Source organism: Coregonus clupeaformis, chromosome 9, assembly GCF_020615455.1.
Source record: "Coregonus clupeaformis isolate EN_2021a chromosome 9, ASM2061545v1, whole genome shotgun sequence".
NCBI classification, from domain to species: Eukaryota; Metazoa; Chordata; class Actinopteri; order Salmoniformes; family Salmonidae; genus Coregonus; species Coregonus clupeaformis.
In genome coordinates, this window is record NC_059200.1 from 14737817 (window position 1) to 14754264 (window position 16448).

Here is a 16448-nt window from a genome sequence, read left to right on the forward strand (position 1 = left end):
CGTGACACACGTCCTGTCTGTCTCCCCTGCTGCTGAAAAGGAGCAGGTCGAGACTGGTTCACTCGTACCCGCGACGGACCAATGGGGGCCAGGGGAATGGCAGGCAGGGAGGTAGTTTGAAGGGGGAGTAGAAATAATAGTATGCATAACTGTAAGTCGCTCTGGAAGAGCCTAAATGACGTAAAAAAAATAACGACGCCAGGTGGCCTTGTGTTGAGTAGGTGTCAGCACCAATGACTGATGTTTTCCTGTCTGTCTTTATCTCAGGAGCTGGATGGTCGTCAGGAGGAGCTGGATGCCCTCATAACGCGGAAGGAGATGTTTGAAGCAGTGAGTGGCAGTGTGCATCCCAAATGGCACCCTACTCCCTTCAAAGTATCATAAATAACCCCCCCCCTCCCGACTCTACTGATAGCTACGTTATTGAGGAAAAATGTACTTTCTATGCCTGTGATATGTTGGTTGTCCCACCATCTTCAGATGAATGCACTAACTGTAAGACGCTCTGGACAAGAGCACCCCCTTTTGCCCTCAGAACAGCCTCAATTCGTCGGGGCATTGGACTATGCAAGGTGTCGAAAGCGTTCCACAGGGATGCTGGCCCACGTTGACTCCAATGCTTCCCACAGTTGTGTCAAGTTGGCTGGATGTCCTTTGGGTGGTGGACCATTCTTGACACACACAGGAAACTGTTGGGCGTGAAACACCCAGCAGCGTTGCAGTTCTTGACGTACTCAAACCGGTGCGCCTGGCACCTACTACCATACCCCGTTCAAAGGCACTTAAATATTGTGTCTTGCCCATTCACCCTCTGAATGGCACACATACACAATCCATGTCTCAATTGTCTCAAGGCTTAAACATAATTTTTTTTACCTGTCTCCTCCCCTTCATCTACACTGATTGAAGTGGATTTAACAAGTTACATCAATAAGGGATCATATCTTTCACCTGGATTCACCTGATCAGTCTATGTCATGGAAAGAGCAGGTGTTCATAATGTTTTGTCCAGTCAGTGTTTAAAGGGAATAGGGTGTAATTTGGGTCACAGACACTCTGATGTCACAGACACTCCTGTCTATATTATTACCACACCTTATGACCTTCCAAACAGGCAGGGTTAATTTGAAACAGGTCACCGCTGTGTTTCTTCATGGGCTGAATCAACAAGCTCACTCACTCATGGGCTGAATCAAATCAAGGTTTTTAAGAGTATATTTGAATGGTTAAAGATTGGGGGCTGTATCTAATAATCATGTTCATACATTTCCTGAAAACCCGAAATGTGTATTTTACTCAGACAAAAACCGTTAGTCTATTGTCATCATGGTTGTATTTAAACCAGGGTAGATGTCACTGGTGCCATAGAAGGAGCCAGGGCCTTCCACTAAACAGGCAGTTAGACTGACTCAATCCCTTCTGTCCTGTGGGATGTCTGCAGGTTAGACTGACTCAATCCCTTCTGTCCTGTGTGATGTCTGCAGGAGCTCTATCACTCCCAGGTGAAACAGGAAGCTGTGTTACTACATGAGAAGCTTCAGGAGCTGGAGCTGAGGAGGGACGCCATGGTGGCAGAGGACAAGAGCATGGGATCGCCCCAGGAGGAGAGGGACAGGCTGTTTAAACAGGTGAGGAGAGGGACAGGCTGTTTAAACAGGTGAGGAGAGGGACAGGCTGTTTAAACAGGTGAGGAGAGGGACAGGCTGCTTAAACAGGTGAGGAGAGGGACAGGCTGTTTAAACAGGTGAGGAGAGGGGACAGGCTGTTTAAACAGGTGAGGAGAGGGACAGGCTGCTTAAACAGGTGAGGGAGAGGGACAGGCTGTTTAAACAGGTGAGGAGAGGGACAGGCTGTTTAAACAGGTGAGGAGAGGGACAGGCTGTTTAAACAGGTGAGGAGAGGGACAGGCTGTTTAAACAGGTGAGGAGAGGGACAGGCTGTTTAAACAGGTGAGGAGAGGGACAGGCTGTTTAAACAGGTGAGGAGAGGGACAGGCTGTTTAAACAGGTGAGGAGAGGGACAGGCTGTTTAAACAGGTGAGGAGAGGGACAGGCTGTTTAAACAGGTGAGGAGAGGGACAGGCTGTTTAAACAGGTGAGGAGAGGGACAGGCTATTTTAAACATGTTAGGAGAGGGACAGGCTGTTTAAACAGGTGAGGAGAGGGACAGGCTATTTAAACAGGTGAGGAGAGGGACAGGCTGTTTAAACAGGTGAGGAGAGGGACAGGCTGTTTAAACAGGTGAGGAGAGGGACAGGCTGTTTAAACAGGTGAGGAGAGGGACAGGCTGTTTAAACAGGTGAGGAGAGGGACAGGCTGTTTAAACAGGTGAGGAGAGAGACAGGCAGTCATAGGTTTCTCTCTGTCTTTAAGTAAGGGTGGCAGGTAGCCTCAAGGTTAGAGTATTGGGGCCAGTAACAGAAAGGTTGCTGGTTCGAGTCCTGGAGCCGACAAGTTGAAAATGCTGCAGCTGTGCCTTTGAGCAAGGCACTTAACCCCAATTACTCCAGGGGGCTGTACAATGGTAACCCAGGCCGTGATCTCACTCCCTGGGCGTGTCTCATGGTGGCCACCCCCTAAATTATTCTGAAATACTGGGGGACAGGGGGGGTGGAGAAGTTTGGTAAAGAGGTGTATATTTAAGGTCAAGTGAGTTGAATCTGTATGTTATGAATGCCCTCAACTGTCTCATATGCTTCAAAATGACACCTTGTTTTGCGCTCCAGGTAAAAGAGGACAACCAAGAAACAGCAAGCATGGAAAGACAGTACGTATTTCTGGGATATTTTGAAGTCTTATCCTAGCCAGCCAAAGTCATATTAGTGTTTATAACTCTGTGATGTTTATAACAGGTTGACTGAGATGCGTGAGAAGATGAGCCTGATCAACGAGGATATCCGACAGCTTGACAATAACATGGAGGAACACCAAGGTACAGACTGACTAAATCTCTGCACTGCTCTGCACTGGGGTCGTAGCTGGGGTCGTAGCTGTTTTATCTGAAGGGTTTCATAGTCGTGTATAACAATGAGATTTATGAGTTTTGCCATTTTCAAAGAGCTCTGCACTGGGGTGGTGTGGATGGGGAGTGGGATGGGATGGGAGAGTTTTGGGAACTTGGCCCAATGAGGGTGATGGGGTACAGGGGAGGGACAGGGGAGCATTGTCCCTCACTGAACTGTTCCATAACAGTTCAGTGAATGGGATATAAATCCATTAAGGCCGCTGGATACTGTCCAAGACTACTCTCTCCGCTCCGCCTTGCCTGTATAGATTACAGCATCCTGTCCTGGCCAGGGAGCACATATATCCTGCGTCCCAAATGGCACCCTATTCCCTACCTAGTGCACTTACAAAGGGAATAGGGCACCATTTGGAACTTAGGCATACTGTAGACGCCTCTCTGGAAGACGTCTGTCTGCTGCTCTGCTCCGGTCTTAATGGGGATGTATTGTTATGCTCCAGAGGGGAAGTCAACATGGCTGGTGGTCGATTGTAGAGGTGTTTTGAAGTCCCACACCAGGGCACTTAATGAAGGAAAGTCCCCAATGACACTTCATGCCACACCCTGACTTATGGGACTCTAGTATGTTGAGTCAGGGTGTGGAGATCTATGTTGTATATTCTATGTTTAGTTCTAGTTGTTCTACTTCTATGTTTGGCCGGGTGTGATTCCCAATCAGAGGCAGCTGTCGCTCGTTGTCTCTGATTGGGGATCATACTTAAGTAGCCTGGTTGTTATTATTAGTTGTGGGATCTTGTTCCGTGTTAGAGGCCTGTTTTGTGTTTAGCCTTCGGACTTCACGTTTCGTTGGTTTGTTGTTTTGTTCTTGTGTTTATCGGTGAATAAACATGTATGCATTTCACGCTGCGCCTTGGTCTGACCCGTCCTTAAACGACCGTGACACTTCACATCAAATCAAATGTTATTGTTCACATACACATGTTTAGCAGATGTTATTGCGGGTGTAGCGTAATGCTTGTGTTCATAGCTCAGTGCAGTAGTATCTAACAATTCAGTCTCTCGGTCCCAGCTTTGATGCCCCTGTACTGACCTCGCCTTCTGGATGATAGTGGGGTGAACAGGCCGTGGCTCGGGTGGTTGATGTCCTTGATGATCTTTTTGGCCTTCCTGTGACATCGGGTGCTGTAGGTGTCTTGGAGGGCAGGCAGTGTGCCCCCAGTGATGCGTTCGGCAGACCGCACCACCCTCTGGAGAGCCTTGTGGTTGCGGGCGGTGCAGTTGCCGTACCAGGCGGTGATACAGCCCGACAGGATGCTCTCAATTGTGCATCTGTAAAAGTTTGTGAGGGTTTTAGGTGCCAAGCCACATTTCTTCAGCCTCCTGAGGTTGAAGAGGCTCTGTTGTGCCTTCTTCACCATACGTGGGTGGACTATTTCAGATTGTCATTGACGTGTATGCCAAGGAACTTGAAGCTTTTCACCTTCTCCACTGCGGTCCCGTCGATGTGGATAGGGGCGTGCCCTCTCTGTTGTCTCCTGAAGTCCCTGATCAGCTCCTTCGTTTTGTTGACGTTGAGGGAGAGGTTATTTTCCTGGCACCACTCCGCCAGGGCCCTCACCTCCTCCCTGTAGGCGGTCTCGTCATTGTTGGTAATCAGGCCTACTACTGTTGTGTCGTCTGCAAATTTGATAATTGAGTTGGAGGTGTGCTTGGCCACACAGTCATGGGTGAACAGGGAGTACAGGAGGGGGCTGAGCACGCACCCTTGTGGGGCCCCAGTGTTGAGGATCAGCATAGTGGAGGTGTTGTTTCCCACCTTCACCACCAGGGGGCGGCCCGTCAGGAAGTCCAGGACCCAGTAGCACAGGGCGGTGGAGGATACTATGGTGTTGAATGCTGAGCTATAGTCAATGAACAGCATTCTGACGTAGGTATTCCTCTTGTCCAGATGGGATAGGGCAGTGGGCAGTGCAATGGCGATTACATCGTCCGTGGATCTATTGGGGCGGTACGCAAATTGAAGTGGGTCTAAGGTGTCAGGTAAGGTGGAGGTGATATGATCCTTAACTAGCCTCTCAAAGCACTTCATGATGACATAAGTGAGTGCTACGTGGTGATAGTCATTTAGTTCAGTTACCTTTGCTTTCTTGGGTACAGGAACAATGGTGGCCATCTTGAAGCAAGTGGGGACAGCAGACTGGGATAGGGAGAGATTGAATATGTCCGTAAACACTCCAGCCAGCTGGTCTGCGCATGCTTTGAGGTCGCGGCTAGGGCTATCGTCTGGGTCGGCAGCCTTGCGAGGGTTAACACGCTTAAATGTCTAACTCACGTCGGCCACGGAGAAGGAGAGCCCACAGTCCTTGGTAGCGTGCTGCGTCGGTGGCACTGTGTTATCCTCAAAGCGGGCGAAGAAGGTGTTTAGTTGTCTAGGAGCAAGACCTCGGTGTCCGCGACCTGGCTGGTTTTCCCTTTGTAGTCCGTGATTGTCTGTAGACCCTGCCACATACGTCTCGTGTCTGAGCCGTTGAATTGTGACTCCACTTTGTCTCTTTACTGGCATTTTGCCTGTTGGATTGTCTTACGGAGGGAATAATTACACTGTTTGTATTCAACCATATTCCTTGTCACCTTGTCATGGTTAAATGCGGTGGTTCGCGCTTTCAGTTTTGCACGAATGTTGCCATCTATCCACGGTTTTTGGTTTGGGTAGGTTTTAACAGTCACAGTGGGAACAACATCCCCTATACACTTCCTGATGAACTCGTATACGTCCGTGTATACGTCAATGTTATTCTCAGAGGCAACCCAGAACATATCCCAGTCTGCGTGATCAAAAACAATCTTGAAGCATGGATTCTGATTGGTCAGACCAGCGTTGAATAGACCTTAGCACGGGTATTTCCTGTTTGAGTTTCTGCCTATAGGAAGGGAGGAGCAGATCTGATTTGCCGAAGGGAGGGCAGGGGAGGGCCTTGTAGCCATCCCGGAAGGGAGAGTAACGATGGTTGAGAGTTTTTGTAGAGGGAGTACTACAGGCAATGTGTTGAAAGAACTTCTGTAGCGTTTTCCTCAAATTTGCCTTGTTAAAATCTCCAGTTACAATAAATGCAGCCTCAGGAAATGTGGTTTTGCAGTTTGCAAGTCCAGCGTAGTTCCGTTGTGGTATCAGCTTGAGGGGGAATAAACACGGCTGTGACTATAACCGAAGCGAATTCTCTTGGGCGGTAATACGGTCGACATTTGATTGTGAGTTATCACAATCACACCATGAGTAGTTAATCATAAAACATACACCACCGCTTTTCTTCTTCCCGGAGAGTTCTTTATTCCTGTCTGTGCGATGTACTGAGAACCCAGCTGGCTGTATGGACAAGGACAGTACATCCCGAGAGAGCCATGATTCCGTGAAACAGAGTATGTTACAGTCGCTGATGTCTCTCTGGAAGGAGATCCTCGCCCTGAGCTCGTCTACTTTATTGTCCAGGGACTAAACATTAGCGAGTAAAATACTCTGAAGCGGTGGATGGTGTGCACGCCTCCTGAGTCGGACTAGAAGTCCACTCCGAATACTCTTCTCCGCCGGCAGCGTCATGGAGCAGCCTCTGGGATAAGTTCAATTGCACTGGGGGGTACGAACAAAGGATCCAATTCGGGAAAGTCGTATTCCTGGTCGTAATGCTGGTGAGTTACCACCGCTCTGATATCCAAAAGTTATTTCCGGCTGTATGTAATAACACTTTTAAAATGTTCTGGGCTAATAATAACACAGGAAAAAACGAAATACTGCAATGTTGCTTAGGAGCTAGAAGCAGAGCTGCCATGTCTGTCGGCGCCATCATGATCATCATATTCTCTATTGCCCACGGGCCCTGGTCAAAGTGCACTATATGAGGAATAGGGTGCCATTAGAGACGCATCCACAGCTCTCAATACTGGGAGGAAGTAGACACTTAAAGACGCTTTTTGTTCACTCTCTGTCCTAATATACACTGCATCATGTTGTTCTATCAGGCTTCTTTACTGCATGGCTTTTGATCTGACTGATTCCTGTCCTCAACTCTGTCTCATATCCTCTGACTGTTTCGTGTCCTCAACTCTGTCTCATATCCTCTGACTGTTTCCTGTCCCCATCTGTCTCATATCCTCTGACTGTTTCCTGTCCTCAACTCTGTCTCATATCCTCTGACTGTTTCCTGTCCTCATATCCTCTGACTGTTTCCTGTCCTCATATCCTCTGACTGTTTCCTGTCCTCAACTCTGTCTCATATCCTCTGACTGTTTCCTGTCCTCATCACAGCTCTGTCTCATATCCTCTGACTGTTTCCTGTCCTCATATCCTCTGACTGTTTCCTGTCCTCCTCTGTCTCATATCCTCTGACTGTTTCCTCTCCTCATCTGTCTCATATCCTCTGACTGTTTCCTGTCCTCAACTTTGTCTCATATCCTCTGACTGTTTCCTGTCCTCCTCTGTCTCATATCCTCTGACTGTTTCCTGTCCCCATCTGTCTCATATCCTCTGACTGTTTCCTGTCCTCATCTCATCTCTGTCTCATATCCTCTGACTGTTTCCTGTCCTCATCTCATCTCTGTCTCATATCCTCTGACTGTTTCCTGTCCTCATCTCATCTCTGTCTCATATCCTCTGACTCATCATGACCAGACGGTAAGAGGCTGTGTCTCTACTTTACTTCATTACTGTGTCCCTCTTGTTCTCCGGGTTGTCCTTGTTCAACACCAACTCCTCAAACACACTAATCAACTAGACTAGGTCATCCTTCCAGTAGCATTGGTTTGGAACTAACTACTTCCACTTTACTTAATAACTACTCCTACTTTATATAGACCGTATACTCTACACTCTTAGAGGTAAAGGTGCCTGGAAGAACCTCTTGGGTTGCCACGCCGCCGGAAACTTTCCAGTTAAAAGAAGTTCCTAGAGGATCCCCTGGGTAAAGGTTTAAACTGGAACCTTTTTTGTAATGGAAGGGGGTTCAATTTTGAACCTTTTTAATAATATATTATAGAGGTGGCAGCCTATCAGATTGGAGGCGTGGCTTATAGGAGGCGTGGCGTTCAGTTTTATTTTTGGCCATGCGTTAGCATAAATGTAATTCCTGTTCATTATGTTAAGTTTGTGCACTTTACGTTTAAGTTTTCCTTAAGTAACAACTCACTTTTTTTGTCCTGCAGGTGAACGAAACCAGAAGTACAAAGAACTAAAGAAGAGAGATGAGACTATGGACAGTGAGTTGACCATTACATACTTTCCGTGAACCATTCCTGCATTAGGTTGTAGAAAGTTCCATATCTTGTATCCCTTTCATACTAAGACGTTTTTTCTGCCAACTTTACCATAGCGCCAACTTTTTTTCTTCCTTTTCTTTATATCTGAAAGGTATTCCCGGTATCAAAGCCAAAACTTTTATTTTTCCGCCAAACGACCTAGTAATAATTTCGGTAAAGTTCTGCCTACGGCTTAGCAGGTAACGTAGCCGTAATGCTGAGGCGCCGTTAGCACGCACTACGCTCTTAAACTCTTGATGGTTGCTAGGCAGCGTAAGTTTTTTTACCATCCTCCTACCAGTTCTAAACTTTACGAGGCGTGTCACTTCCCCCATCTCCTCACATAACCCACCACATGCACTGTTTTCTGAACCACAACTGGATGGATCCATAAAGAATGACTGTGGGAATAAATGTCACTGAATGATGAAACTATAGGAAGAAAGTAGTCTAATGCTGTTGAAGACATCAAATTGTTGCTTAGTGAAACTCCCAGTCATCCAATCCACGCGTAGTGTGTTCAACTAGATGATCATTTCAGCACCGTTTTGATTGGGACAGCGCCATCGCGCTGCTTTGAGACAAGTGTGGGGGACTCATCTTGATAAATCAATCAATGTCAGATTTTTCTTTTCACTGAATCTCCGTATGGATATTGGTTAGGCTACAATTAGCCTGTGGAAATGTTAGCTAAGTTGAGGTGAAGCTGCTCATGATCATCTGGTCTCGTTGCCCCATTTATTACAGCGTTTAGCCAAATCAAATTTGATTTGCCACATGCGCCGAGTACAACAGGTGTAGACCTTACAGTGAAATGCTTACTTACAAGCCCTTAACCAACAATGCAGTTTTTAAGAAAAATAAGAGTTAAGTAAAGAAATAGATCAGTAAAAAAATAGGCTGTAGGCTATATTTAGCTAATTCTCTGGCTGGGCAAATAAGTGGAGGTGGTTTGCCCATCTATTACTGACCAGAAACATTTAGCAGGAATGTAATGTAGCCTAAATCAAGAGGAGGCCTGTTATTTTGCTCGATCGCGTGGAGGCAACTCCAAAAGGCCGCGGAGGTAGTGAAATATGAACAGGAGACTCACATGCTTTTGGAAATAGGATTTGCTATTATTTTCTATGGGTATCATGGTGAAGATAAGACCCTACATCTGCTCCCTAACAAAGTGGAGTGGGGGTAGGAAAGCGATGAAACGGGGCCTCCCGAGTGGCGCAGAGGTGTAAGGCACTGCATCGCAGTGCTTGATGCGTTACTACAGACCCGGGTTTGATCCCGGGCTGTGTCACAGCCGGCCGCGACCGGGAGACCCATGAGGTCAGCGCCCAGCGTCGTCCGGGTTAATGGAGTGTTTGGCCGGCCGGGATTTCCTTGTCCCATTGCGCTCTAGCGACTCTGTCATGTGAATTTCTATCTCTAATTCAACCTAAGCTTGAATCATTACCAGAGGTTGTAAAGCTCTGGTTTTAATCATCAATGATTCAAGGTCCACAATCCACAAGTAATTATCGGTAAATTTATTCAAGGAGAGCTCTGCTCAAAAACGCAAACATACTGTTTTTATACCCCTTGACAAACAAAGGCACTATGCTCCTCCCACCTTTTAGGTGGCTTTCTTAAACAGTTCCCGCCTTCCCCCTTGAATGGTTAGTACCGCCCCCTCTGTTAGTGGGTTGACACTACATGATAATTCTAACATTTATACTGTATTTGGGGTGAAATTCTTTAGTCATTATTCTTAAAATCCAAATTAATCTAACAATCCACCCCTTTGACTAAATATTCCCACATTCAGGATAAATGTATTTTACAAGCATGATTAATCTCAGAGATCACATCAGAACTAATAAACATTTCATCCAATTGCGGTCTTTCAGGGTCCAAATCCTCGTCATCCACCAAGCCTGGAGGATCGTTTTTCACATTCCCCTGGTCAGAGTCCGAGTCAGTCCATCTCTCATCATTGTTTAGATACTGCATTTCACCAACGCCTGACTCACCAATCCTCGGACACAGGGAACAAGACAACAACCACATAATACAAGAATACCCATACAAACACTGACCGCTCCTAAGATGGTGGCTGCTAGGGTTTTCCATTTACCAAATATTTAATCAAACCACCCTATCCACAATGTACTAACTTCTGAGTTCAGTTCATCCTTCACTTAGTGCAGTTAATTCTGTAAGAGCTCTGGTGACTGTCCCATCCAGTGTGGTGTTGTTAGGGATAAATATGCAACAATGGCTTATCTTTCTATAGACACCGGCCCTTTCTGCCTGATCTAGAACCAACCTCTACTAAGTTATGAGCGGGATGGTGGATAATCGCTCAGAGATCCCCTTTACTGCATCTCTAGTCTTGTCAATAAATCGTTGTTGGTTGTAATAGATATAATTTATCCAATCCATATTTTTGTTTGTCCCCCACCAGAAAAATGTTGTAGTAAAACTCTCCCATATTTGATTTATAGCTTTGTATTCGTCTGGAACACCCCTGGGGATGCCTATACCATCTATCCAAATTGGGCTATTTCCTTCCTGACTTATTTATTTTTCTCCTAATTATTCTTCCTGTCACTGGTCTTTGATGACTAATTCTTACAGGTTGGACCAACAATACTGGTACACAAGTACCCACCCATCCCTCTGGTAATGTCTGCCGAATGCTCCCTGTTTAGTGCATGCCCACCACACATCAGTCAGAGGGATAGTTAGGTTCCTAATTTTTTCCCCTCCCTTCCTTATCTAAATCAGTCACATTAATTATCTCCTTACAGCCATCAAAATCACCCAAGTTACGGGTGCCATTTCTATGTCTGTAACACTGGTATTCGCCAGGAGTTAAAGTGAATCTAGGTGGGCTGGCCCAGTATGTCAATTTTGCCAGCCCAATCCCTGTGCAATTTGGCTCTTTTTGATTGGACCCCAGGTCTAATACACAGGGAAACATTGCCTTTGGCGTTGGGGCGGTCAACATTGTTGGTCGCCCAATGGAGCATGCATAACAATTTGTCTCCCCCAAGGCCCTAGCGGTTTATTTCATCCACTTTAACCAGAGATTCTCATCAGGGACCCCCTCCACTTCCCCATTGTTCCATTCTTGGAGGAGAAAATCTTTCATAGTGGACGGGTTAGTTGAATTGACTCCGTCATCCCTTGACTGATTTACTCAGTCTATTGCTGTTAGTGGATTAATGACAGTACCTGCTCCCTCTATATCTTTTGACTCCATCAAATGTAATCTTAGACAAGTATCCCGTCCGTATACGTCCGCGCAAGCCCAGTAAGTTCTTCTCATGACCTCTTTAGTGACTTTTACTATCGTTACTACCATTTCCGTGGGAATGTCGTTATACCTTCTTATCCTCCATCTTGACGCCCCCCGTCTCATATCTCCGTCCCCCAGTATATCTAAATACCTGAGCCCAGGAACAATCTGCCGAGGGAGCTGAACATAAATACAACGGGATCTTATAATCCCCTGTTTCTTGCTTATCCGCTCTGATAAGATCCCTAATCCTAATTTTGAATCTTACTCCCCACCCCTCTCTGACTCCTATTTTGTAGATCACTCGCCCTTGACGGTCAGTATGTCGGGTCGCTTCCCTTTCTTTCTTAAAAATGTTGTAAGGCCATAGCGTAATTGGTGCGAGGTGGTGGTGGATTTTGACCTACCACGACTATTGCCGAGACTATGATGCAGCTCAGGGTCACCCATATTCCCAAAAACCGCCAACCCTCTCCTGTCTTGAGTGCTTCTGCTCGGTACCACCCCATACTCACACCCTAGGAACACACTACAGTGATGATAGGTCTGGGTAGGAGATCTTCGTTGACAGAGGTGACCCCCGGACCCTGTGGCTCAGTTCCGCTCGTCAACTCTGCGTGTGCTAAGCGGTGCTTGTATGTGGTCCTACCTTCTTGCAGTGGGTAACATGGACCCAGGTTCCTCTCTCTGCTATTCTAATGGCCAAGGTGGTTACCAGCATAACCTGATAGGGCCCTTCCCAACAGGCCTGCTTCCAGTTTTCCTTCTAGTGACTGGATGCTCACCAGTCACCTGGTTAGATAGTGGGTCACCTTCTCCTTTAGTTCACCTGTGGGGCACAAAACCTCTGACATACGGGTGTGGTTAATAAACTATCTTCACACATGTTCAGATTAATCTAACCATTTCTGACTGCATTCTCTTTTTAGACTATCTAAAAAAAAATTGTTTTTTTTAAAAGTATTTTGTCCTCTCCTTCGTATATTATTTAATACAATTAGCCTCTTCCCCCCTCTTGACACATAGTTCTGCTTATGTGTCAATTTTTTCCACCTTCCTAAACATTCCCTTAGGTTATTTATCAACCAATTGCCATGCCTTTCATTTTTGAGATTGTCTTTTGCTTCTTTATTGCTCCTCCCACTTCCTTTGTCTTTATGGCGGCTAAATTCGACTTTCATTCAGTTCAGAATCAATTAGTAATCCAATCAAACAATCTCTTATCTTGTAAAAACACTTATGTTTAGTTCAACCTCTGTTCTACCCCGGCTCTCCCGGGCTTGACCTGAAGACTGATTGTTGGACATGACAAGTCCATTTTTTTAGGTCACCTAAGTATTCTGCCTAGCAACAAAGAATAAAAACCTCTATGTTCGTGATTAATCCAGTTATCTCTAATAGCCCACCAAAAAAAAACCCATCATCTTTAAACCACGACCAATGTCATCCCTCTTTACTCTCTACCATTTGGGTAACATCCCTGATATATTTATGAAAAGCTAAGACTGTTTGGGAAGAGAGCAACAACATAACCTGTTCTTCCTCCTCAGAGTTCCAAATGATTTTACCATGGGCTGCCATTGCCTAAATACTGCCTAACTTCATAAAATCCCTCAAAATTCCTCGAGTATACAATGATTATTTAATTGATTACTCTAAATCTGCTACATGTGATCTCATTCAAATGATCCATTATCAATTATTTGATCCACCCCCTAGTAAAATCTCTCTCCTCTTCTATTCTGGAGTTCTACCTCTCCCAGCTATTTCCCCTAGTGGCCATGAAATACTCTGCTCTCGTCTGTTCCTTTTCTTACTCTGTTAGTCTCTGCTTTTCAAGCTCCAGAAACTGTTATCTCTGTCTCTCAGCCTGCTTGTTTTTCAAACCTAAACAGTTTCCTTCTCTCTTTTTCTTTTATTCTCTCCCTCTCTAACTTCCTCTGTCTCTCTAAGTCTGTCTCTGCCTCTCCTTTTTCCCGCCAACCAGAGCCACAAATCATTCTCCTTGTCCTCAACTCTCAACCCTCTCAGCTCTATCGCTACTTCCCTCCTATCATTACTGAATCAATGATAATACATTTACATTCTAGTCACCCAGCAGACGCTCCTATCCAGAGCAACCTAGTGAATACATTTTTATTATTTTTATCTTTATAAAAAAAATTTTACTGGCCTCCCCCCGTGGGAATCGAACCCATAACCCTGGCGTTGCAAACACCATGCTCTATCAACTGAGCTCCATCCCTGCCGGCCATTTTCCCCCCTACCCTGGACGACGCTGGGCCAATTGTGCGCCGCCCATGAGTCTCCCGGTCGCTGTCGGCTGCGACAGAGCCTGGATCCGAACCAGGATCTCTAGTGGCACAGTTAGCCCTGCGATGCAGTGCCTTAGACCACTGCGCCACTCAGGATAATAATAACTGCAATAACTATCAATAATAATTATAATAACTATTACGAATTATATTGTCCTTTTTCTGATGTTCTAATTGTAGTCTTTCATTTTAGTTTAAAATATAAAGTTATTTATAACAAATCCAGAACCCACCACAGGCTGGCGCCATTCCCCCAGCACAACAGCCAATGCCACTTGCTTCCCTGTAACTAAAATAAATTATCGTTTTAAAATCTTCCAACCATTTGTATTTTCCCGCTAACCCACCTCAGCTCGCTATTCAATATCTTTAACAGTTTTCTCTGATTCGGCCCCAATCAACAAAACAAATGCTTGATATTGTTCATCAGCATACACTTAATGACATTCCTACCATTTGAACTATGTCCTGTCTCTCACTCCCCCCCTCTCCTGCTTCTTCCTACATTATGGGGGAGGCGCGGGAAACTTCCCTACAATCTTCCTTCTTAGGAAATAATGTCATTCGTACTTATAACATATTTTCATAGACCTATCTAATGCAACTTTTAATACACGTAAAAAACTCTCTCTCTCCACCCATTCCTTTTTGAATAAGTGCGTCTTCCTAGTTACCCCATAACCACGCCTCAAATCTTTTATTTAGCATTTAACCAACCAAATACTAAGTAGTATCCGGTTATCATTCATACCCGCCGTTGAATTTCCTCATACACACATATTTCACCTTATGCCATTCAAATGCCCAACACGACAGAATAGTTCCATGCAAACCTCTATTGGCTCTTCAAGTCGCTCCGGACCAGAGCGTCTGCCAAATGACCAAAAATGCAAACGTAAATTTCTCTACTTTCTCACTCATTACGTACGTCTACGTTTGAGTGCGAAAGCTCATACATATGCATAATAATATGCCATTTAGCAGACGCTTCTATCCAAAGCGACTTACAGTCATGCGTGCATACATTTTTTATTTTATTTTTATGGGTGGTCCCGGGGATCGAACCCACTACCTTGGCGTTACAAGCGCTGTGCTCTACTAGCTGAGCTACAGAGGACCACATGGTTGGACTTTATAGGTACCTCTCAAATAATCGCTTTGTGGTGTTTTTAGCCAATTCTTAATTGACACGAATCATTTTTTCAAACATTTTACCCGTTGAACCAAAAATATTGACTGTCATCCTCCTTTTCCCCTGCAGTCACGATGGTTAAATATTCCTTTGTCCCCGTTAAAGCATTTTCGCGGCTTAAAAAAAAACACACTCGCTGTCTCTAGCCCCTCCTTTCGCTGTTCTTTCAAATTAGTTCCAGTCTACATGCATCTGTTTGATCATAAATTCTAATTTTTCTACTTCGAGATGCCCAATAAATTCATACCTCTTCTCCCACATGGATCCATAAAACATATTTCTTTCATCTCCCGTTAATTCTCGGACTTGTTTAGAAGATGTCTTTCCCATGGCGGAAACAAAAGAAATCCCTCCCCCCCTTTTTGTTTTTTAAATAATTCACTCCCGAATTATTTTCGTAGGAGCTAATCTCTTAGTGCGCCTCTTGCTTTTGTAATTAACCCTTTAAAATTATTTAACCCCTAACCCAGAGTTTCTATTTAAAACTCCGGTTTCATGAAAAGAGTAAGTTACCCAATTTTCCTCACGCGACTTATTTTTTTCTCCACCCCTGAAATAATGATCACGTCTCCCGAGGGATTAAGTCTCACACACATACGACCTTATCATCTGATAAACTTGTTTGCAAAGTTCTAGCAAATGCCCAGTCGCATATAGAACTCCCGACACATCCCTCTCATACGATGATAATTATTTCCCTGTTTATACTGAACATTGCAATTCGTACAATGACAATATTAACTTAGTTTACATTTGTGATTGCAATTCACTACATGTCATTTCGGACTATTTTTATTTTGTAATAGCTATTTACCTCTAGGATCAATTGCGTACCCTTCCTGTCGTAATAATTATTACCTTCTTTGAGATTTTGGTAACCTGTCTGCCCTTCACAAGAATCCCTATTCTTATACAAGTTCAAATCATTTCACCAAAATCCATGAATAAAATTACTGACCTTTCCCTTGTAGTTTGGATTCAAATAATTTTTCAAACTCGTTAACGTCTTTACTCGTTCATAAAGAGTAATCACCCGGCCTGTTTATTAACCTTAACGTCGAAGGCCAGGACTATTCTTCACGGATGCAATCACCCGGCCGTGCAGATTTCGGTGTCTCTAGAACGATAAAGATGTATTAAGCTCCGCTCAGAAGGACCAATCTGTCATGTGAATTTCTATCTCTAATTCAACCTAAGCTTGAATCATTACCAGAGGTTGTAAAGCTCTGGTTTTAATCATCAATGATTCAAGGTCCACAATCCACAAGTAATTATCGGTAAATTTATTCAAGGAGAGCTCTGCTCAAAAACGCAAACATACTGTTTTTATACCCCTTGACAAACAAAGACACTATGCTCCTCCCACCTTTAGGTGGCTTTCTTAAACAGTTCCCGCCTTCCCCCTTGAATGGTT

At 44.9% G+C, this 16448-nt stretch overlaps 1 protein-coding gene across 3 annotated transcripts in view; it reads left to right on the plus strand.

Moving 5' to 3' along the window:
• The window catches only part of ift74 (intraflagellar transport 74), a 59880-nt gene that overhangs the window by 16888 nt on the left and 26544 nt on the right, over positions 1 to 16448 (plus strand). For 2 of the 3 annotated variants that reach the window (XM_045222494.1, XM_041885273.2), the window contains 5 exons: positions 268 to 330; positions 1485 to 1628; positions 2726 to 2766; positions 2852 to 2931; positions 8158 to 8211. In XM_045222494.1, coding sequence (XP_045078429.1) covers positions 268 to 330; positions 1485 to 1628; positions 2726 to 2766; positions 2852 to 2931; positions 8158 to 8211 — 382 coding nt within the window. Of the gene's footprint in view, positions 1 to 267; positions 331 to 1484; positions 1629 to 2129; positions 2154 to 2725; positions 2767 to 2851; positions 2932 to 8157; positions 8212 to 16448 lie in introns of all 3 variants that reach the window. The other variant, XM_045222495.1, reaches the window with a different exon arrangement.